Source organism: Emys orbicularis, chromosome 11, assembly GCF_028017835.1.
Source record: "Emys orbicularis isolate rEmyOrb1 chromosome 11, rEmyOrb1.hap1, whole genome shotgun sequence".
Lineage (NCBI taxonomy): Eukaryota > Metazoa > Chordata > Testudines > Emydidae > Emys > Emys orbicularis.
Window position 1 is genome coordinate 18305983 of NC_088693.1, and position 24841 is coordinate 18330823.

The 24841-nt window shown below is 39.4% G+C and overlaps 1 protein-coding gene and 1 pseudogene across 1 annotated transcript in view; one reads left to right on the forward strand and one right to left on the reverse strand.

The window, feature by feature from the left end:
* Nucleotides 1-218: 218 nt before the first annotated feature.
* On the forward strand, nt 219-4876 carry LOC135885769 (uncharacterized; annotated as a pseudogene).
* A 1673-nt stretch (nt 4877-6549) lies between these two features.
* Nucleotides 6550-24841, reverse strand: part of ZRANB3 (zinc finger RANBP2-type containing 3) — a 114013-nt gene continuing 95721 nt past the window's right edge. Inside the window, exons 18-23 of the mRNA XM_065413674.1 lie at nt 22729-22830; nt 20517-20659; nt 17223-17369; nt 16155-16557; nt 12323-12454; nt 6550-6757 (exon numbers count right to left, since the gene is read on the reverse strand). Coding sequence (XP_065269746.1) covers nt 6659-6757; nt 12323-12454; nt 16155-16557; nt 17223-17369; nt 20517-20659; nt 22729-22830 — 1026 coding nt within the window. The 3' untranslated portion in view covers nt 6550-6658. The remainder of the gene's footprint in view (nt 6758-12322; nt 12455-16154; nt 16558-17222; nt 17370-20516; nt 20660-22728; nt 22831-24841) is intronic.

Sequence of the window (24841 nt, forward strand, 5' to 3'; positions counted from 1 at the left end):
TGCTAGTGTGTCTATCTCTGAGAAATTGGTTTGTGGGCATTACCCAGAACTAGAACATATTTCAGTAACAATCATATAGAAAAATCTCATAATTTTACAGGGCAGTGTTGTTACACACATTTCAACAGGATAATAATATTCAGCAGATTATGAGTTTTCAAGATACCGCACAAGACATACTTAGTACAAAATGTATCATAAATATATAAGTGGTGAACATGGCGTATAGGGTGTCACATGTCACTGCTCTACTCCATCACCAGACTGGCCCAGCCCAATGGCTCATTTTAAACAGTAGATTTTCTAACTCATATTGCACTTAGCATACAACCTCTCCTTCCCCATCTTATCCCTTATTTAAAATAGTTTAGCAGCCTCAGAAAATTGTTCCTATAACTAAGATGCTTAGTTATCTGTTATTCACAATTCAATGTATTTTTCAAAATTAGTACAGGGAACAAAAAATGCACCAGCATGAATTTGCTAGCAAATAATTATAATCGATGACTCTGCTAAGTACCAACAATGTTGATTTCACAGGAAAAAATAGCCAGAGATAGTAACTATAAAATGACTTATGTCTTCAGCAACCTCAACCTGCCACTAGGAAAGAGGATGTGTTTCCCCTTGAGTTGCTGACAGTAACACTAAATCTTCACAAGAAGATTTCCTTTTATCACTTGCTGCCTCCCCAACAGTTAAAACAAACAAGACCTTGCATTTCCTGTTATAGAACTGGCTAAACCGCACATGGGAGATTCAAAATAGCTACCACTAATTGTCTTATGCTTTGGCTTGTTTAGGAAAAGTAGTTTAATTTAGGTCTGGTTTAGCTAGTAACCAACCTAAATGCAACCACTTTTCCTAGTCCAGACAAAGTTTGGCAATCATTTTAATGTCTGCACCTGATTATTGAATGCAGCTGTATTTAATGAGCTGGCACACAAGTAGGCCACAAACACACACATACCTTGTAAACACTTGCCAGGGATATGAAAACGATATCCAAGGTCTCTGTGATGCACCAAATGAAGTCCTGCAACACCTTGAAGTCACTCACTCAGATAGATGTAGAAGGGTTCACTGCTTCATCAGGGGAGGATTAAGATATTGCATTAGAGACTCATATTTTTTCCCCTTTGCACGTGATGCCCTTCCTCAGTTTTCTCTTCTTGCTTCTACAGTATCTGAGTTTATACTACTTGGCCTAGCTGCTATGGCCTAAACTGCATCTCTTGTGGGGGAAATCCAACTCTGGAGACAGTAGATGATGCAGACTTTCTAGAGTGTGGCTGCACACCCCAGAGCCTCCAATAGGGTCAAGGCTGGTATGGATATCAATACTGAGGTGGTGGATCCATGGGGGGGGTATAAAGCAGTGTTCCCTATGAGTCCGAGGTCCCTTCCTGTGACCTGTCATGGAATCATCTCTAGAAACATTTATTGACTCCGCTGTGCTACCCAAGAAGGGGAAGGTGGATGGGTGGGAAATGAGTCTGCTGTGTCTAGATGAGGATGAGAAGGAATACATTTTGTCCAAGGGAGAGACCTTTCTATCAGAAGTGCCCTGGAGAGATTGGTACTGTCAATACTTCCTCAACATGATATACCAATAACTCAGAAACCAGTAGTTTGGATATCACTACCCTCAAATCTCTGAAGGAGAACACCTCTGGTACAAGGCTCACAAATAGGTCACTCTGTACCTTGTATGCTTTACATAACGAGATAGCCGGTAGCAATGAACATGGCTCTGAGGGGACTGGTAGAGAGGCGGTAGGGACCTGGATTCTGGTACCGATCTCAGCATTGGGTGCCCAAGAAAGGTGTGGCCACAGACTTAGTGGGTACCACAGGCGCTGTCTTAGAAATCACTACTGGGGTAGCCACAAAGGGTTTGCCATGCTTTTTGCCCATAGGAGGTTGAGCGTGAGATGAGTTAGAAGTTTAGTGACTCAAATCTCAGCTTGCTAGGTCCCACAGATGGTGACCTGCACCCTTGTCTCCTCTGTGGAGCAATACCCCCTTCTGATTCTGTCAGAGATTGTTGGCACCGGAATAGTAGTGAATGATTGGGGTCTCTTACATATGTGACCCAGGTAGACTCTTGGCTCACCAGGGCACTACTGGAAAGAGATGACTGGGAAGACTGTGATCTAGGTAAAATCCTCCTTTGTGTCCAAGGAAGCTTGCATCAAGCTCTCAAGGAGAGAAAATTCAGGGGGGGTTCTTTAGATGTGAGTATGCTTAGAGCAGTGGTTCTCAAATGATTAGACATTATGGGCTGCATATGCGGCCCACAATGTGTTACCTGGGCTGCAGGGGCCAAGTGGCAGGGCAGCCCCGACCCTCACCACGCAGGGCAGCCGGCTGCCCCAGACCTCATGGGGCCCGCCAGCAGCCCCGACACCGGACTCCTGCCATGTGGGGTGGGCCGGCAGCCCTGCCCCTGCCCCTACCATGCTGGGCAGCGGGGCAGCCCGACTGCACCCTTCCATGCCGGGCAGCTGGGAACCCGGGGGACGGCCTTTAGCACACAGCTGAGCTGGCCCGCAGCTGTGTGCTCGTTGGGCCACATGCAGCCTGTGGGTTGAGAACTGCTGGCTTAGAGAAAGCTCCACATATAGAGCATTGCTCTGAAGTATGTCCCTCTCCAAGACAGAGTAGGCACTGGAAGTGCCCGTCATTAACAGATGGACAGGGCTTGAATTCTGAAGATTTAGCTTCTGCCATGGTGCTAGTGTCCCTGTACAAAGAGGAAGGGGATCGGGTCTAGCCTAAATGAAACATATCTAAGCAAAACTTTTTTTCAGGTTTTTATTCGCCAATGGGCAATAACTCAGGCTAAGTTTTAGTCATGGGTAGTTTTAGTAAGTCATGGACAGGTCACGGGGCAATAAACAAAAATTCACGGCCCGTGACCTGTCCATGACTTGTATTATAAAGCCCTGACTAAATCTAGGGTGTTCTGGGAGCACCACTGGTGCTGGCAGGGGAGGGCCTCCGGGGTACCTGCTGGTGCTCGTGGGGGGGCTCTGGGGAACCCGCTGGTGCATGGGGGGGGTGGTACTCCAGGGCACCTGCTGGTGCTCCGGGGCGCTCGTTGGTGCTCAGAGGAGGGGGCTCCAGGGAGCCTGTTGATGCTGAGGGGGGCAGCCCGGGACTGTCGCTGCTGGCAGAGGGTGGCCCGGGACCACCGCCACCACTGCTGGGGGGGGGGCAGCCTGGGACCACCACTGTTGCTAGGGGGGCCAGTGGGGCTGGCCCGGGGCCACCCGACCTGCTCCGGCGGCCCTGGGGTCAGGTGCACCAGCAGGCTGCAGAAGTCCCGGAGGTCCCGGAATCCGTGACTTCTGTGACAGACTTGCAGCCTAAGCAATAACTACTGAACTATAACAACTAACGACTAATTAGCCATTCAGCAACAGAGAACTCATGAAGAAAATTGTTCTGGCCGTACAACCAGAAAATACACTTGTCAGAGATATACCACTGAGCAACGACGTGACGGAGGAGTACAAGCGATATGGTGAATTTTCTACTAAATGAAGTCACAGTGAGCCCTTTCTACAGCCTTTGCTTGTATGAGAGCTTTGAGGTCACAAGAAATCCCAAGGTAATTGTATGCGTTCGCATTTTTGACTGTGATTGCCATTGTTTGTCTGAAGGTGTTTTATGTCAGGTGAGCCTCAGTGATTGGCCAACTGGCAAATCCATTTTTGAATGTGTTCAGGTGAGAATGGAATAGTGCCATGTTAGCTTTGACAATCTGTGCGGCTTGACAGCTGATGGGGCAGCGGCTCTGCCGGTGCACGAATAGGGGTGCTGAACTCAGAAACTTTTTTTGTTTCACAGTTTTGCCCACCAAGAAGTACTTGCCAGCAAGGCTTCAATGAAAAGTATGGATGAGACTGAATCTGTAGTGAAAAAGTGCATCAATGCTGTCAATGCCAGCGGTGTCAATAAGGGGAGATTTGCAACTCTGTGCAAAATGGGCTGAGACACACATAAGATGCTTCTGAATTACAACCTGGTCTGCTGGCTTAGTTTTAATGACAGTGTACAGAGGCTGTTTGAGCTGTGGGAGCAGCTCGTTGAGGTTTTGAAAACAATTTTGCCAGAACTATCCCCAAAGCTACAAGATCCAGAAGTACACGATCGTTCGCTATTTTTGAAAGAGTTTTTACCAAGGCATGCTTCCTTGAACTGGAGCGTCAGAAACCTCACCTAATGATATTTGACAGAACTGAAGTAATTAATACATTCAAAATGACAATCACTGACATCATCCAGCAACTACAGGAGGAACAGGATTCTACAGTTTTTTTTATCAGCTTAGTCAGTTTCTCAGCTGTCAGGATGAGAACATGCAGCGAAAGGTCAGCTTAGCTGTAACTGAATACCTGAGTAACCTCTTGGAGGATCTTGCAAATTGTTTCAGGAAAACTTTTTCCATCAGCACACCTTCGTGACTGACCCATTCAGTAATTCTGGTTCATGTTCTTTGGCTGCAAACAAACTAACTGCCTAGCAAGACAGAACAACTTCTTTCGACACTTTAAAGTACCTCATGCTGCAAATGTGCAATGATGCAAGAATGGAAACATATTTCTGTCAGCCCAGTGTTACAGTACTGGAGGTCTGGAGTAATGTATACCTGTTTGAGGACACCTACAAGCAGAGTTGCTTTGCTTTTCTTGTCCCTGTTTTCTACTACTGTGCTGTGTGAGAGGGCATTTGGTGAACTGCATTTTCTGAAGAACACGTACGGATACTGCTCACGGATGCTAACCTGGAAGCTTCCCTTCTAGTTTCACAGGAGACCTGGGATCCTTCAGACTTTCCATTCAAAGAGTTCCTGAACTTTTGCACATAGTCTGATCCAATCCAGAACTTTAGTAAAGTACAATGTAACAGGATTCTGTTTGTTGTCACTATTATCATTATTATTAGTGAATTGGATTGATTTTTTTGTGTCTACATTTATGTAAGAGAAATTTTGGACATATTTGCAGATATGTTTATTATTATTTTTTGGACTTTTATTATGAAAAAGGATTTCTAAATTTAGTTCAGAATTATACAGACATTGTTTCTCTTGTGTTTAGGTTCAGTAAAGAATATAGACAACTGTACATTATTTTTATTAACGAGTCTTCAAAAAAATCCTATGTAAATAAATTAGAATGATTTGGACATATGTATGTGCATATTTATTTGTTTTTCCTACATTTTATTAAGTATTTTAGGAAAAACTGTCAGAGTGGCCACCAGCAAGAGTTGGTGGCCACCAAAAAAATTTTTGTGAGAATCCCTGAAGTTGTTAGAAAACCAATAGAAATAATTTTTTTTTAATATTCTAAAAGTAATTTTTAAAAAGTTTTCTGAGAGGCATCAAGGATACTTTACCAGCTAATTTTACCTGCTTAAAGAGAAAACAACTAGTAAGAGGTGATTGACCAATATGTGAAATACCACACTGCCATAGTGAGCTAACTTTGGATATTACCCTTCCAAATTCAAGTAACAAGACTGTGATCGCAGCAAGAGAAAGAGATACATGTCTGTCACAGAATGAGCTATGCAAATGAAAATATGTTCTGGAGGTACTGAGAAGGCAAATTTTATTTTATCTAATAAAAAACAAGCTCCTTTAGGAAATACAGTGTTCTCTGTCACATGTGTATTCAATTCAGTTTCAGGTTCAGTTAGACTCAGTCATATTTTGAAATATTGACCATCTAATGTACTATACCGCCCATGAAAACAGCAGTCAGTACATTTGTTTTGAAAAATGAAGTAGAAATGCAGTTAGTATAGGCAATAATCTTCAAGTAATTCTGACAATTAAACTGTTGCCACTTCCCTTTTATTCTGTAGCCAAAATAATTGCTGAAAATAAACTCAATCCAAACTCAGTTCCCCAACAATGACACTCACAGTTATCAATCTAGGTACTCATATGTCCACTATCACTTTAGTATCAGAACATTTCCCAAGTATTGAAAAATAGAAATAGAAAAATAGAAAAGTAAAAACCTTCCTCCCTTACTTCATTTAGGGAACATTTGTCTATTTCTGTATGTTAAAAATAATTCTAATGTCGGAACCAAAGACACCAAATAATGATTTAAGCAAAGCCATCTTTACTGTAAGATGTTTGCCGCTAGTATGCCAGAACAATGCAAAGCCGATAAACATTCCAGTAGAGCCTCACCAGTTTCTGAAAGGTGTAGTTACACATAATCTAATTTGGAAACAGTAATACAGTAGAAAAAAATAGGTCAAATAACATATGCTGAAACAACATTAAGTTTCTGACTTATGACAACAAAACCCAGGATATTTAGTTTTAAAGCTATTGATCCATCTAGTGAAGAAACTGTCATGGTATATGATAACAATATGATGATGTGTTTTGCTGACACCCCAGAAATACTGAAGCAATTATGAAATAGAATGATAATTTCTTTCCCTAGCCTTGGTTTTGACTGAGTAAGATTTATCAGAAGTTACTCTTTTAAATGAATTAGACTGTAAAGATTCAGAATTCTGCATCAGTGCCAAACCAAACCCGTGCACATACATAACAGTTCTGAAATATTACAACTAAACACATTTGCATTTCACATCAGTAGTATATGATGCTATATCCTACTCACATCTTTACAAAAAATTTTGTGATATCAGATCCATATTTTGAAGCTAAAGAATGTCTTTTCATCTGGCTTCTTTCCTTTGCTTGTTTAGCAGTTCTCTGAAAAGAAAGACAGATGTGTCTGAATATATTAAAAATTACTTAGCAACTGTATTCAACATTTGAGTTTATCTTGATTGTTAAAGAACTGGGGTCTCATGTTAGATCAAACATGTAACACTTATCCCATTATTTTAAATATAGATGCTTGTAACAGGGTGACAACTCAAGTTCTTGTTGAACTAAAGTCTTCCAATTTGGCACACTCATTTCTTTACGAGGTACTGAGTACAGAAGAAAGATCAAATGTCAACACTGATTTTTCTATTAGAGATCACAAGAAGGACATCAGTCTTACTTACTGGAGTAAAACTCTTCATGTGCTTTTTTAAAACTAGAATCTTGAAGTCTGATATACTTGTTAATTGACGGATTAAAGAAAAAAATGTATTTGGAATTTGCTATTTCTACTATAAGTCACCAAAATGTCAGTCCATTTATAAAAGAGTTACATTAATTTCTTCTGCAAGGCACTCATGTGGTAGAATTTGGAGACCAATTTGGAGAAATTATGATAATCTAAATTCACAGGTTCTATTTAAGAGATTTTAGCCACCTAACTGTTGAAGGTGACTATTGAAGTATGTTGCAGGCCCTGATGTTCATAACCCTGTCCACCAAAAGGGTGCATTGCCGTCAAGTAGTATTTAGTATTTAGCAGTCAGGTAGCACTGTACATCAGTGCTGTGAAAATAAATGTTCTTATAGGGAGTTTTGTGAGGACTGATACATGTATTATTTCTTTCCCGACATGGATAAACAAACACAAGACAAATGGCTACCACCAAGTCACACGGCAAGTCAGTGGGAGAGCCAGGATTAGAACACCGTAATATATGGTTCCAAGGTGGATTAGAGAATCACTTTACATACATTTTATATTTTTAAATATGATCTGTGCCTGTATCTTACTTTTTATTCATAGTACACCTGCATTAGTGAAAGAGACTCATTTACCTTAAAAGGCAGCATCTTTTAAAGCTTTTTCTAAAATTACTACCATTTGATGGTTATTTACTTACCTGTGCAAAATAAGTTTGGTAGTCCTAGTCCAATTCTTAGTAGATGTCTACATTAAAAACATCACTGCAATTGGCAGTAACAAACATCCTTACTGTCTTTCTCAGCAGTGGTGCCAAAAATCAAACAGGTTGCTTTGAAGTTTACTAACATCACATTATTACATGATCCTTTCATCCCCACCGATACTCTCCTCCCTCCAGGTTAGGTAGAACAGAGACATGTTAACAACACAGCATGCAGAAGCTTCCAATGATGCTATTCATCCTCTACAAAAACAATGAGAAATATCCTATCTGGGAATTTTCTGCTAGCATCTTCTCTCCTCGTTCATAACAAATGGATAATGCCTTCCATCGGTGGACTTTGCAGGTAGTCCAGTGTTGTTGCTGGAGGCTTGAGGACTAAGCACAACTCTTCAGTTCAAGCCACCAGCAGAGTTCTTCCAAAATTGTAGCAACACTTCAGCAACCGATTATTAGCACTAGGGCAACAACTTGCAGTGATATCAACTAACTTTAAGGCAATTATATGCTTGTCTCTTTTTAGAGAAAATTTATTACAAATTGCATTGCAGTAATTTACCAATCAGGGTGGGCTGAATGAGGAGAGAAGCTTGTATCAGAAAGAAAATGATCAGGTAAGAAATTTATCATTCTGTTGCAGAGCTTCTCTCCTCGTTCAGAATAACTGGGAATTAGTGAGCAGTGAATCACAGACTTACAGAGAGGAAGGATAAGCAGAATTATTATTATTATTACTATTACTATTGGAGAACAACAGGCAGAAATAGACATACCCCCCATTACAAAAGCTTTGTAATTTAAGGAATTATTTGGGAACCAACCTAGTAGCATGCCTCTGTAGAAGACTGGAAATTCCTTTGCAATCTTCCTAGGATGGGGTTCACACACTTTCTTCCTATGATACCACAAAGGACCTTCCTTGTAGAGGAAGCCTTGATTCCCTCAGTCCGTGGTTTCCCAGATGCCTAGCATGCTAACTGGTGCAGGATTTTAACATCTTGCTTGCAGCATCTTTGAGGTTCTAAGGCCTTGGCATTTTGGATAGGATGAGATGAACAGGGAACAACTGTTGTGTGGACTTCATATGTTGGAGATTTTGAAATCTGTATGGTATCCTCACTCTTATGGCCTAAGGGATCTTTTGGAAGGAAGTCCCCTTCTGAAAAGGTGACTGTGTTTTTCACTGGGGGCTAACTTAAGGGGGAAGTTAAGTTTTAGGAACTTAAGGTAGAGAGCTGTTGATGTAGTTGTGTGGGGCACCGAGACTTCCTGTGCCTCTCTTGTGGACACAGACTGCCTAAAGTGCTCTCCTTATGCTTTAATGTGGAGCCAGCTCCTGGAGAGGAAAAGGGACAGAAAGAAATCACTTCTCGTCTTTCAGATTCTTGGAAGACTGAGAGTCTGTGACTGAAAGCCAGACAGGCACAATTCCCATTACACTGCTGCCCGAGAAAGGGCTTCACAGAAATCACAGGCATCTCATCCCAGACATGCTGAACACATGTGCCTCATACAGTAATCATGATACAGAGCACTGTTAGAGCCCCTGTACAAGTGGAGAGCCCCAGCAAACATACACTCATTGGTGGGAAGGCAAAGGAGAAATAATTTAAAACTGTATTTTTACATCACTTGCTCACTAATAATACAGATTAATTCCACATGAATGAATACTTGCTTTTGTCCTTTTGGGACCTGGAGCCTCTGGAGTTTGCAAGCCTTGGCCCTGAGCAGGCTGTTAGGGGTCCTAGTCTCCTTGGAAATCTTCATGTTCCTGGTCACGCCTTCCATGGTGGAGTTACAGCTTTGGATAGGGAGTGTGGCCCTAGCATGCCAGTGTGACTCAAGGCCCCTTGTCCTGCCAGAGCAAGGGCTAATGCCTTATGGCAGCAGAGCAGAGCTTGCTTTCTCAAACATGTAACCCTGTCAAAGCAAGGGTCAGTGGCTTGCAGCAGAAGGGCACAACTCACCCTATGAGGCTCCTGAAAAACTGCCTATAAATTCCTCAGACTTGGCTTGATGTTTGTAGGGCTTCTTTGCTGTCATGGTGGTAGTGAGCAGGGCAAAGGGAGCTCCCTAGAGGTACTGTACGAGTGAAACCTGACGGTTAGAGCCTCAACACTCAATTGATTCCACAAGCTCAGGAGAATGAGCTGAAATGAAGTTGCTGTTCCATGCAAATGAATAAAAATTCAAGTTATAAAACAAAATGGTCAGGAGAAACTGAACTACCAGCTTGTTCCGCTGCTGGAGGAAGACATTTTGGTGACCTGAGCTGAAGGGCAGGGCTTAATCTTGGAGCTTCCAGCAACAACAACATTGGACCACCTCTGAATTCAATAGATGTGAGGCATTACCCATTAGTGATAAATGAAGAGAGAAGCAGTGCAGCAGAAAGGACTTCAGCTTCTATCTCCACTGGTAAAAACCTAACAACTTTCACATGCACTGAATGTACCATTCTACCATGTATATGCTGCTGATGTACACCCAGCGTTGCACAACTTGGAGCATGTATGCTGTTCCCAAACCCACACTGGGAATTTTTATAATGCCTTCTTTTTACTATTTATCTTATACTTAATACTAGGGAAAGACTGTTACCCCTAAAGGAAGTCTGCATACTCCAACCTGTTCAAATGTGGTTGCAAGATCACTTGCAGAGTACCTGCTGGTGTGACACCTTGAGTATACACCAGCAACCTCTAGGAAACTGCACTTCAAGAACCTACTAAAGGAGCGAAAAAGACAACTTAAATTAACATTATAACTACACTGAAATGCACCCAACCTCTTTATTTGGGGAAATCAGTATCTAGGACTGAGGATATAGTATTTCTGGTGTAATATTTTTATTTTTGCAAATTATTGTTTGTAGTACCAGGAACCCTACTAATAGACCACGACCCCACTGTGCTAGTCACTGTACACACATATTTTACTTTCTAAAAAACAGGATAAACAAATTACTTATTATTTTGACTATTCACAGCACATAGGTCTTAAGCACATAGTATTTTTGTCCAACGTTTACAATTTTAATACTATTATTTGCAAAGAAAAACAAACAAGAAAACTCCTAATCTTTGGATAAAAATTAGGGGTTTTATTGAGTTCCTGAAAACTTAATTTACTACTCCCAACAGAGTGTGTGTCTAAGGCTACCACTGTAAAGCAAACTAAGTAAGGGTTACTAATTGTGATTATTACTGTTGATTATTTTTGCCTTTGACAGTTTATTTTACTAATATTTCTAAAGAACAATGAAACTCACTTCATTCATTTTCCAATGTACTATGTTCACTGGTTGCAAGGTCAGCTGAGTTACAGTTACACAGAAACAGGAAATGTGGGTTGATGCTTTAGGGGGAGGTGATGAGAGGTCCAGGAACATCTCTGTCCATCTTACATGACATCATCTGACTTCAGTGGGGCTCTACACAGGCACAAGGATGCACCCATCCAGTTACAACTGTAGGATCATGGCCTTAGATGGAAGGCCCTCTGATAGCTTTTTATTTTAAATTAGTCAGAAAAAATAAATTATAAGTGTACACCACTGAAATTAACTGCATTACCTGACACTTAAATCAGCTCTGCCCTGTATACTTCCCATGTTTAAACTCTGCATGACCGCAGAAAGTATGACTGTAACTAGCTGCACTATAGAGATCAAAAATAATTTATTTTAATGTTCATAAGTGTAAAGTGATCAGGGTGCTGTAAAATCCTAGTGCCTAAAATTGCAAATATTACTTTCTAACCTATTTGTGCTGTTTGGCCCTGAACTCCTCCTCTGTTGAGCGCTAGCATGAATATAAATAGTAGCATAGCCATGGTAGCATGGACAGTGGCAGTGGAGGCATGGCTTTGCCATGCCAAGTACAAACTCACTTGAAACTGGTGTGTCTGTACTTGGCATGGCTAAGCCATGCTTCCATTGTCACTACCTGGCTACACTACTATTTATACTTGCACTAGCTTGATGAGAGCTAGCGCAAGCACATATATGAGAGCAGGGGAATCACACTCCTCGCTTGAAGTGTATACATAGCCTAAATTATCACTTATGCGAAAAGTATCCTATTAAGTCCTCCTCAAGAGGTGAAGAAAGAAGCAGCTTCTACTGTACCCATTATGGAGAACTGATATAAAGTAATGCTTTTGGCAGTTTTATATCAAGAACTTTCAACAAACAGATTTGAACCCATTGCAGGGAATCAGGTAGGAATATATTATAGCATATATGTAGTGCTTATACACTTGAGCCAATATTTTGAAAAGCAATTAGCAATTTTGGGAGCATAACTGAGACATTTATAAAAAAGCACTGGTTTTCAGAAAGTGCTGAGCACCCAATCCTCAGAAAATCTGGCTCCTTTAAAGTGTATCAAGTTTGGTGACCAAGAAGCCATCTAGTTATTTTTGAAAATTATGGCTGTAGAATTTTTCACTGACACTTCCATAAATTATCTATTTACTTACACATTCAGGGGATTATGAGTTGATTTATACTGACCTCCTTATGACAAACTGTACATAGAGTTTGAAGATTTTCCAGAGAGCACTGTCCTCCTCCACTATAAACTGGTTTGATATGATCCACCTGCCAGAACTGGCCTTCTGTTGGGTTTGTTATAATTTCATTTAACTGCAGTAAACAAAGGACATAGCATCAGACGTTTTAAACAGTCAACTCTGAACTGAGGAAATTGTGTCATACATGCCTCAATCATGTTTATACAGTAAGAACAACAGAGAAAACAATACGTGAAGATAGCTTTTTATAGCTTTCATTGAGAGACGGAAAAAATTCGGTCTTAGCAATTTTTTTATTTTTTTACTTCTAACAAGCAACCAGGAGTTATATTTTTAGAAATCTTATTTTCACCAAGTGCACTGTAGTTTGATACATTAGAGCAAGTGCTAAAATACAGGACCCAATAGGAATATCCTAATGCATCTGTGTTCATTTACAGAATTATAAAAAAGAAAACTGAGAAAAGATGCAGAACAGAAATTAAGGATTTTTGTTTCTGACTGACACAAGCAATATATCCTTAATGTCTGTTTTATTAATGGCAGGTGTCAGTACTAAAAACAAATGTCAGAGTAAGAAAAAATGATGCACTTTCAATCTTGTCACTTACAAAATAAAAAAGTCAAAATACCATCATAAACTTGGCAATTCACAAATAAGCAGATATTGACTGTGACTGTTTAATGTTTTTACTATATTTAGATGTAAAGTTTCAGTTTTGTTGATGGGTCTTCTAGTGAAGAGCACAATGAAACATTACAACCCTAATAAAGCTTTCAAAAAGGCTTAGGACTATTGTAATTTAAACGTAACATGGAGGTGAACAGTAAACAACATAGTAGTGTCTGTATAAAGAATGTAAAGAAAAGAGACTACTTGGTCTTTGTGATTTGAACTCACTTATTTTACTCCTTATATCTTCAAATGTTTTAAGTCACACAGTGCTGTTCTTGAACTAAAGGCCATCAAAAGCAACCATGTAAGACTAGGAATGTGTTGTAAATGCTGATGGCTAATGCCAAATGTTACTATTCCTTTCTGAATTTTTCATAAGTTTGAATGGGCACTGGTAGAGTTCACCACATTTAAACTTTGATCTCTGACGTGGTGTTTATTCAGTAGGTGCCAAATGGCATTATTCCCTCTGAATCAATGCTGAAGCAATGACCCATCATGAACATGGAGGAAGGGTGTTACTATAAGTGTATTTTGAGGAGATGCAGAAATGACATCCCATTATCGTTAAGACTTTAATGAACATTTTGAAATAATAGGAGGCATCTGAACTAGTGTCCTGGCCAACTTCCAGTAGGGTTCAACAATACCTGATCTCTTGTTGCTTTAATTGGATGGGGCATTCTTCACTTCCTGTCATAAACTAACGGTGTGTTGTTGGTGTTGCCATGTTGTAAGCCAAAAATAGCTGCATTTCAGTGGTGAATGAAGCTATCCTTATTATATAACTTATAATTAGATGAAGCATGTAATGCAATGCTCTGCTTTTTTAAAAAAACACCTCATTTTTCTTCATTGTTAAGCAGTTCCAATTGGACAGATCCTGTACTTCCATTTAAAGAATGTTAATTTATTTTCAATTTGTAAATATATTTTTCATATAAGAGTTATTTGTTAAGCAGCAGCCAATCAAAATGAACACAGATGTATTTATTTTCAATAAAATAACGTGTTAAACTTCTAAAGCTAGATGGAAGAATAATCATTATTTCAGCAGTTCATGGTAAGACAATTGTTTTTAATGCTACAATTTCCATTTTAGTCTACAAATTAATACAAGTTATGAAATTATTTTAAAGAGGTAAAACAATAATATTTCTGCTGTATTTGAAACCTTATACTTTGTAGGGAAATCTGATGCACAAAGTTTTGTCAGTCGGTGCTCAAAGCTTCTCAGGCTACAGGGCTTTTGCAGCTTCACATACAGAGTTTTGAGTCACAACCTGAGGAAGCTGGAGTGTAGGTTAGAGCTTACTCATCAGGCATGTTCCTTTTTAAATAGATGAGATGTGACTATCTGACTGACTCTGCTGCTATACTACCCAGATAATTCCTCTCTCCAGCTCTTTAGTCTTTAGCCCTGAGTTCTCATCCTGTACATTTATGTAAGTTATATTTTGAAAAAAGAGGAAATTCCCACACAAAACAACTTAACTTAGTGTTAAGTGCTCACATGTACTTCCTCACAAGGCAAAGATTCAAAAGGAAAATATAAGTTAAAGCAACACTCACACCTAACAGCAGCAGTCTCTAAACATTAGCCTACTACCATCATGATAATCTATACCAGTGGTTCTCAAACTATGGGATGGGCCTCCCAAGGGAGACGTGGGAATGTGTCAAAAAAACCACCAGCTGTGTGCTTTATTATTATTATTATTATTTTAAGAGCTCTTGCTGTCAGCCCCAGGTGGCTGGGGTCATGCAGAAGGTCCTTGAACACCCAGGAAGTGGACAGCTGGAGCCCCACCATTTGGGCTTGGGCTCTCCTTCCCCAGCCCCCAAACCCTCACTGGGAGGCAGCCCAGGTTCGGGCTCTCTCCCCTGCCCCCCCAAATCCCTCACCTGGAGGCAGCGTGACCCCAACTGTCAGCCCCAGCGTGACAGCAGCACAGAAGTAAGGGTGGCAATGGGGTGCTAAGTCTGCTGTGAAAAGTGATATTGACAAATATCTCTTTTCATATTACCGCCCTTACTTCTGTGCTGGCGCTGCGCTGCCTTTAGAGCTGGGAACCTGGCCAGCAGCCACCGCTCTCTTTAGAGCTGGGTGGTGGTACATGTACTTGTGTGTGTTTGTGGGGGGCCATAAATGACTACAGACACAAAGAAAGGTCCAGTCAAATAAATTTGAGAACCACTGCTTTACACCAACACACTCCGTCTTCAATTCAACAATACTATGCCCCTTAGGATACATGTATAGTAGAATCTCAGAGTTACAAACACCAGCGTTACGAACTAACCAGACAACCACACACCTCGTTTGGAACCAGAAGTATGCAATCAGGCAGCATCAGAGACAACAACAACAACAAAATGGGGGGGGGGGGGGAATACAGTACAGTATTGTATTAAACAAACTACTAAAAAAAATAAAGGGAAGGGAAAGTTTAAAAAAAAAAAAGATGTGACAAAGTAAGGAAATTGTTTCTGTGCTTGTTTCATTTAAATTAAGATGGTTAAAAGCAGCATTTTTCCTAATAAAGTTTCAAAGCTGTATTAAGTCAATGTTCAGTTGTAAACTTTTGAAAGAATTACCAAAATGTTCGTAACTCTGGGGTTCTACTGTATTAAAGAATTGAAACACTATGTTAAAGAAGATTTTCATATGGTAGAAGTAATAACCAGTAAACTCTTATATCTTACTGCATTAGTTATTAAATGGAATTTAAAAGTATCTACCTATCTTAGAGCTTTTATAATATCACTCATCACTATACTACAGCACCTTCGATGTAAAATCTATAGCAACAGTCAAGTCCCTAGCGGACTTCATGGAATCATCTGGCACTTCTCCCTTTTTGGAATTAAAATTCTGCTTGGGGTAGGGTTTTCTGTTTTTAGGACTTTTTTTTTTTTTTTTTTTTAAATTATTCCCTCTTTTTTGTTGCTGTTAGGGGTTATGGGGTAGAAGCGTCCACCCCAAGTAGTGCATTTGTTGTACATTTTTCTACTCTTTTGATTGATAAACATTTGCTTTCAGCCACTTACCTTTTAAAATGACTTGAGGAGCATAACCACCACCTACCACAGAAATACACTATTTATGTTACTGCTTAAATACCATTGCCATTACCTGTCCTAATGGAAGCTGAGACATCCAAGAACTCTCCAGAAGATTCTTACGTTGACTCTTAGGGGCATTTTTGATGCTAAGGTAGAGTTCCTGGGCATTGAGATTGCAAAGCTGACAAACACCATGTTCGACTTCAAATACTTTACTCCTCAGGTAACTCTGACTAGAGCGAATTAAGAAGTCTTCCTGGCATTTAAGAGAACAAAATCGTGTTTCCCAAGCAATAGATTTGCAATGTTGATCGAGATGAACTGTTGGTTTTTGACAGCTAAGACAAAGTGGATTTCCTTTATTATCTACAGCCTGTAAATATCCTTTGTATAAGGCAGGACCTTCAATAACTTCAGCCTGAACTGAGTCTGCATTAAGAACAGGGGAAACTTTCTCATCTTTTAAAAGTAACCTGTGATAAGGACGAGAAGCAATTATTTAATAAGACTGGACTTCATCAGGGTCAGTACACAATACTTAAATACTCAATATAAACTATTAGGTTTCTTTTATCATGAAAAGTAGCAACTTCAATGAAAACTCATGCTGTTTTAGTTGGTCACTGCACAATGCAAATAGCCCACTTGAATTGTATTTTTTAGGACCAGATTTCTAAAACGCCTTCCTGCTACTCTTGCTGCCTCAGCTACCAATATTTTTAACGTGCTAGCTCAATCAGAACTAGTGCAAGGAGTCTCCTTGAGATGGGAATCACACCCCCAGCTCAAAGAGCAGACATACTCTTTGTGTCTCCAAGCTGTTTGCTGTCAACCTCACAGGCTTGTTTGTGTGTAAACTCTCTATTTCCCTGATCATACAATTTTTTTCTTCTTTCATACTAAGAAACTCAGCTGTCCACTGACAAATGTGCTAGCTAACATACATAATCTAATAAGAAATAAGATTTAGTTCATCAGCACAAGGTAAATGCCTTTGATCTTAAGCCATGCATCATATTAACATAAGCCCTAGTACCCTATAATTTCATTACATAAAGTAAAAATAATTTTGGGAAAAACTAGTTTAATCACTGTATCGTGGCTATTTTGTCTTTTTTATTAACATTAACAAACTTACTTTGTAGAATGGCCATTTGTTTCCCCAGCAGAAGTACCTTCATTTTTCAAGTAAAACGCAGCTTCCTTTGTGACCAAGCATACGCTGCCCCCACTGCTGTTAGCTTTGCTGAGTGAGGCTACAGCAACATCCTCTTTTGTCACATATCTGGAATTATTACAAGTTGTTTCAGTATTCTTTTTTCCCCTGAATTGTACTGCAGACAACTGAATACTTCTTTAGAGAACATTTGTGTCACCTGCAGCAATACTGATGTAGAAAATCCCCTCCAAATATTTTTTACTTCCTAAACCTGGCATGAGTACAGTTTGGAAAATGTATTTTACTCATTTAGCTTTTCCACATTAGGTAAGATTTCTTTTAAAAAACCAGCCACCTCTCTGTTGTGCTGCCAAGAGATAATGAGTTATTGTCCATGACATGTAATTATAAAAAGTAATAAGAAAACAATGTAAAGCCTGTTTCACTTGAGTGAACCATCACTGATATTCCAGGGTTTTTTGGTTTTGTTTGTTTTGGAAAAGGTACTATTTGGGAGAGAATATGAGAAGCGTTGGAAGCCACGAAAGAGTTCTGGCAAAATTAGTTTATCTTTGAATTTGCTCAATTTCCTTTGTATTTTTATTGTAAGATCATCCCTATTCTTTTAAATTAAGCTCTGTTAAAATTCAATAGCCCCCCATGCTTTGGTCACTGTTAAGATATAATTATTAATCAACCTAACTAACTAATGGTCAGGGCCAGGCCTTAGGCAAGCATACACTTCTGGGCCCCTCTAACAGCCAGCCAAACAAGATGCTTCTGTGGTAGGGATGCATTTATATTAACCCTGCCCTGGCCATCACAGCTGCACTAGTAATCTATTCATACAAGCAAGTCTAGCTCTCACAGCATGGATGTTGCTTAGTTAACCCTCTTCTATTCAGGTCAGTCAGTGACTGGCTTCTGCTGCAGGGACACTGCCCTATTAGCCATCTCATGTCTGCCCCCGCAGAGCTCCCTGCCACCCCTCTCCTGGCTGCTCCCTGTATTTTTAGCCAGTCTAGAGACTGTTGCTGAATGAGTCTTGCGGGCAAAGCAGAGAGGACACGGGCTGCTGAAAGCGGGGTGAAGTCAGGCAGATGCATGGAGGTTGGGGGAATCCTGATGCAGGAGCAGCACTAGCCACCCCACTGCCCACTCAGGTTTGGCTTAGCTGCCCCTCTGTCATAATGGGGGAGTCGCAGAAGTCAGCCGGGCCAAATCTGAATGAATGGCATTGTGTGACCTGGTGCATGGGGTTGCACTGCTGCTCAGGTTGGGCTTTAAGCATGTGCCTAGTTTGCCTATGCATTAATCTGGCCCTATTTACGCTAACACCCAATCACATTAATCCCCACTCACCATCTCTATAAATCAATAAATGCCATTCTGGTTATTCTAAAACAGTGACAAATTCCTTTTAGATTCCTCTTTTACATGTTATATAATGAAACAATCCATGGTTAAAAAATACAACACTCTACTTATTACTACTATTTGCTGATTTATACTTGTTTTGCAAGCCTGAAATTACAAACTGCTCTATATACTTACAGGAATTCCTACTGACCATCACAATCCTGTTGAGGCGTGGGGGAGGGATTTAGCAGATTAAGAGAAGACAACAAGTTATAGATATATGTTGGTGAGAGAGCCCAGATGTATGTATGAGAAAAGTCTAATTACAACACTCAGGTTATGAGCCCCATGTCAGGGAGGACAGTGATGTTATCAGAGACTGAGGCTACATCCACACTGCAATCAGAGGTGTAATTTGCTGTTCATGTGGACATACCTGCACTAGCTTTAATCTAGATAGCTCACTAAAAATAGAAATGTGGATGTGGCAACACACGCTCCAGCATGGGCTAGCAATGTGAGTACATACCATGATAGGTCGGATGAGCATGTACAATCTGTGACACTGCAGCCTCACTGCTACTTTTAGTGAGATGAAAAAGCTAGCACTGGCACGTTTACATGAGCTGCAAATGATACCTCTGGTTATAGTGTATATTTAGCCCAAGAAAGGAGGCAGAGGAGAGGTAAATTTCGATTTTACCACTGACTGGGCACCTTACACATAGGAAGGAAAGCAATAATAAATACTGAAAAAACCTGGCATTCGAGGAGGATAGGAAATCAACTAAGGAAGAGGTGAGGCTGAGAAAGTATAGAAGGAGACTCTGGATTATGAAAAAATATAAGTAATAATTTATTCCTGCTTCTAAGCCTGGAGAAACAAGATGATGTATTTTGGACAGACTGAAATCTGGACTACTGGGACCTAAAGAAAATAAAGGAGGGATTTACCAGAGGAAAGACAAGAGATGAAGGCACAAATATGATTTTGTTGAAATGTTAAAGGAGGATAGAAGGAGATGGAAAAAATGGAGCAGGGGAATAGCTCCTTTGGGCAGAGAGACATTCCCTTCCAGCAGGACATGAAAACTTTTAAAGCACCAAGACTACAGTTTTACAGTGGATTCCTTAATTTGACGTACTGCCAAATAGAAAAAGTTAATATCTGAAGAGTTTTCAGCTGATTTGGTTACTGTTGGCCACCTTTCCATATGGCTCTTCAAGAAAAAATGCTATGTCTACACAGAACAAGCCTGAGAGCAAGGAAGGCATAAAACCAACTCCTTCTACAAAACCCTAGCTGATGTCAACAACAAAATAAAAACCAATCAACTAAAACACAAACAAAACAAACAAAAACTATTATCCACACATTGCCAAAACACTAACATAAGTAAATAAATAAATGCTTGAGGATAGAAACTTGTCTCCCAGGATATTTTGTATCATCTAAACAGATTGTAATCTCTTCAGGAGAATAGTATGCCTTCCGATGTGCCTTTTAAAGCTCTAAGCACACAGCTGGTGCTTAAATTAATAATAAATAACAACAACAATAATAATACAAATGAAATGTGGAAGCCAATAAATGGTATTTTAATAATACAAATGAAAGATTTTTCTCAGGAATCTCTAGCAGTCTCTGGATGTTTAAAGCTGCAGAAACCTTCAGAAACAAAATATCTGCTGAACTGGACTCATAGTGAAAGAGAGTCAGGCAGTGTGTTCTGTTCTAACAGATTTGCACAAATGCACACAAAATGCCTAATTTTTTCACTATAAGACAAGTTATCCCCCCTTAATGTTCAGTTGATTATCTCAACATGATTCCACTGAACATTACATAAAAAACTTTGGACCTCCTGCAGAAACGAATACAAAAGAAGAAGGAATGAAAGTAAAAACACATACCTTTTGGTGCTGCTCAGCCTGGCCTGCTGTTTAGAAATCTCTTCTGCAGCAAGAATAGGGCTACAAATAGTACGGCCGCTTTTTCTGATAATTTTCTGCTTCATGGCTGTTAGACTACTCCATTCTCTCACAAACCTCTGAATCTGGCACAGAGAAGGTCAAGTGGTCAACAGCACGGGTATTAAACAAAAATACTTAATTACACTGAAATGTTTTAGATTATTATATTTAAAATGATTTTGTCAACTGGAAAAAAGTTTGCTTGCTGTAAGATGTTCTTTTCTGGGATGTAATCATTTCTGATATGAGCTTCAAAGGTTCTGCTGGAACTTTAAGACTTGGGCCTGATCTAAACTTAAAATATTTGCCTATATAGCTATGTAAATTAGGAGGGAGGTTGGGGGCAAGAGAGGGGGGGGGGAAAAATCAGACATTTATTCAATGTAGCTATGATGGCAAAGTCCAAGTATAGACACAGATGTGCTGGCACAAAATTCTTTTGCTGATATAGCTTGTATTGTTTAGGGAGCAGGTTTTAACTGTACTGGCAAAAGAACTCTTTTGCCAATATAACTGCATCTCCACTAGAAGGGTTTGCTGGTATAGCTGTACTGGCAAACCCTTCCTAAGGTAGCATAAAAATGTAGACAGATGTTTGAACATGGACAACTCTGTTCAGCCTTTCTTATTCAAGCAAAACTTCCATTGCTCTCAATTGGGAGTTGTGGCTCAGTAAAGCGAGCTGAACAAAGTCTGTAATCAGGTTCACAGATACAACTCATGTCTCACTTAAAAAACCCCCACCAGTGCTAGATCTGTGATGCAGATTGCCTAGTTTCAGTACTAGAGGTGAATGGCATAACTATAGTCAAGTTGAAAGAGCATTTTGTACTAAACCATGAGCTGGTTATGCTATGTGAAAAAAAACATCCACTTTGGGGACTAGATTATTCCAGGTGTGACTTAAACCTTATGCAGAAACAGGCCTTCAGAACCGAAAAAGTAGGCTATCATAATGATTTTCCTTTCCTCCTAATTTTCTTCCCTCATCCTTATTTTTGTGAATAAATGAAAATGAGTACATGTAAGGATTTCTCTCCCACTTAGCTGGAGCAGCATGGAAGAACGCAATGAAATTGGACATTTCAGTGGAGATGTGAATCAATGTTCTTTTTAATTTATTTTGTTAACATTTTACAGAATGTATCTCCCTCAGTTCACACTCAGAATGATGAAGGAGCAGAAGATGACAGGAGAAGAAGGGTCTATAAGCACTAGAAACACACGCCTCTCCAGAGCCTGAAACTGAAGCCAGGATTCTTGAGTTTCATTCCTCTACTGTCTAGCGAATACCTCTGAAAAGCACTGACAAAATGTGTCTCTCTTCCTTCCCAATAGCTGATCTACATGGATAATAGAACCTTCTACTGCTACCAGTTACTCAGTTAGCTCAATTGGTTGAGGTCTGTGCTGTAGATTTAAAGGTCCCAGCCTTGTGATAAACCATGAGGGAATCAATAGGATTAAACATGATGTAATTTGTTATTTTTAATTTGCTTTTCTAAGAAGCTAGGAAATTGCATTAAAAAACCCTGCTTAAAAAAACTGAAGGTTCCAATGTTGCAGGGCAACCTTAATAATGGCATTTCCTAAATTCTGAGGGCTTGACTTTGAACCTAACAGTTGTAATGTCATGTTTTGGATGTAATCTTCATTATAGAGATAGAATTCACACAGAGACTACAAGTCTCAGCATGTCATGCTCTACATTGATTTGAACAGTCTTACTAAGAGAGGAGGGTAACCATAGAGCACACTGAGAACTCTGCGGCCTACGCACATCACAAGTGTGACGCAGTCAAGCATATTTTCTCGACTCACAGTATGCCTCTCTTAAAACGTAACCTTTAAGATATGCAATTTTGATAACTTATGAACATCACTTACTAATCCTGTAAATGAGAAACTAATTGATGTGATGATGATTCTATCTACAGAAATGGTAACAGGAGGCGTGATAATTTGCCAAAGTAACAGAACGCACATTTATTATTCACATCAACATTTATAAAATCTGGCGGCATTGTGGAAATATAATCAGCAATTGAAACTTAAGGCAGAGTAACAAAATATTCTCCATTTATAAAAATTAAAGAAGTTCAAATTAAACATTACATTATTTTCATAGTAAAATTTGAAAGACTGTTCTTACCAATGAACGATTTTGTTTTTGCTGAAAATTCTCTGGTAAATCCTCCCAATTATCCAATTTTATATCCAATGGAATAAAATTACAGTTCAGCGATTTTCCATCCTGGAGACACAATACAGACAATTTAGTTAAACCCACTAAATCCTGAAGGAATCCAAGTCTTTTAATTTTGTTTACAGTTGTAACATAATACAATATAGAAAAAGTACCAATTTTTTTCAATGGCTACCCAAACAATCTAGTTTCCTAATATTAGAAGAAATTCATAAGGTATTTGCACGGTGGATGTAAAACCACAGTGACTATCAATTCAGGAAATCTGATTCATAGTATTATACTGCAACTAAAGAGGATTACAATTTTACCTCTAAGCATCATCTTCACCTACATATAATACATCATCTTTGAATAGATCTGAAGCACCAACTTCACTAAATTAAACAACATAGAGAGTTATTAACTCAACTGTACTGCATAGCACACGGGAAGACTGTTAGAATTTTTACTTGAGTGGAGAAAATGACTCTATGCCACTTTAAATCAGGTGACAGGACATGCTGTGGTGAAGCGTGCTCAGTGCCTCCTCTGTGCTCTGAGCAAGTTCTTTCTCAGATGATTGTCAACAAGTGAGCCGCCACCTAAAGTCCATGCAGGCCAAAGCCTTGTTCATGACTGACTGATCAGAAAAAGAGCTCTCTTGGGGAAAAATAAAGGCAGAACTCTAAAGTATGTCACAGTACACAAGATAGAGACTCACTCTCCAGATACACTTTTGGCTGAGGAGAAGACCCATTAATCTGGGAACCCGAAGACCAGCAGGCTATGAGCTCTAATCTTCCCTCTTTTACTGATTGTTGTTTATATTCTGTGTATTTCAAACTGAATATGGCCTCATACCATTCACTCTAGGAGGGAGGCAAATATTATTATACTCATTTTACAAATAAAGCAACTGAGAGCTTCACTTGCACAAGGTCACTTCTGGCAGAATTGGCACTAGAACCCAGATCTTGAATATGAATGACCCATGGGCCAAGTATGTGTTGCTTTTAGTGGCAGCTCCATACAGAGGATAACACTCATTTCTACAGCTCCAGCAGTAGAGCTCTGTGGTGAGGATGTAAAGGTTTTTGGTTCAAATGTTGCTGCAGAGCCATGTGGGTTATACGAAGGAATTTGTTTTCCCAGTTCATTTAAACAAATGGTTGAGACTTGCAACAGAATCCAAGTGTTCCAAATTTCAATTGCTTCTGAAACACAACAGCTGGTTTGAAGATTGATAGGTTTGTAAGAAAAGGTCCATTAAACTGAAGATGTCTCCCTCTGAAAACCAGCAGAGAGTTGGAACGAAACAGTGACAGCAATGCCCCAAATGACAATTCAAAAAAACAATATCAGTAAACTTATTTTCGACCCCTAACATCTTTGGATACCAATGGGAGTTTTCTTAATTTGTTTTGTTCAAAAGGTGATCTGACATTACATATATGGCACCAGTTGCTTAGTTTTCTGAAACTTGGGAGAAAACAATATTATGTTTGCAGGTTGAAATGATGCACTGTCATAATTTTTACTGACATTCAGAATATTTACCAAGGGTCAATGGTGGATTCTCCAACACTTCAATTTTTAAATCAATATTGGATGTTTTTCTAAAAGATATGATTTTATGCAGGAATTATTTTGGGGAAGCCTGTGTTATACAGGAGGTCAGATTAGATGATCACAATGGTCCCTTCTGGTTCTGGAATCTATGAATGTTCTGCCAATACAAACATTTTAATTATCCTTTTGAACATTTTAAAGAATACCCTTGACTACAACTTTGATCTAACACTTACTGGTGGACAGGATCTGTTAGTATTTTATTTAACTGAAAGATTGGTAAGTTGTAAACCATTTACAACCCAAACCACTGCCATACATAAAAATGTAATTTTAATTATATATATTCCCAAAATGATTGAAAAATCAAATAGAAAATATTTTTCTTCTAATTTTCACCAAGGAAGATGGCTTAGTCACATAAGTAAATACAATTTCAAGTCCAACTAGTGACTTTCATTTTTCACCCTGGAAAAGTTTGCTGCTGGATTGTGGTGGTGGTTCCTGA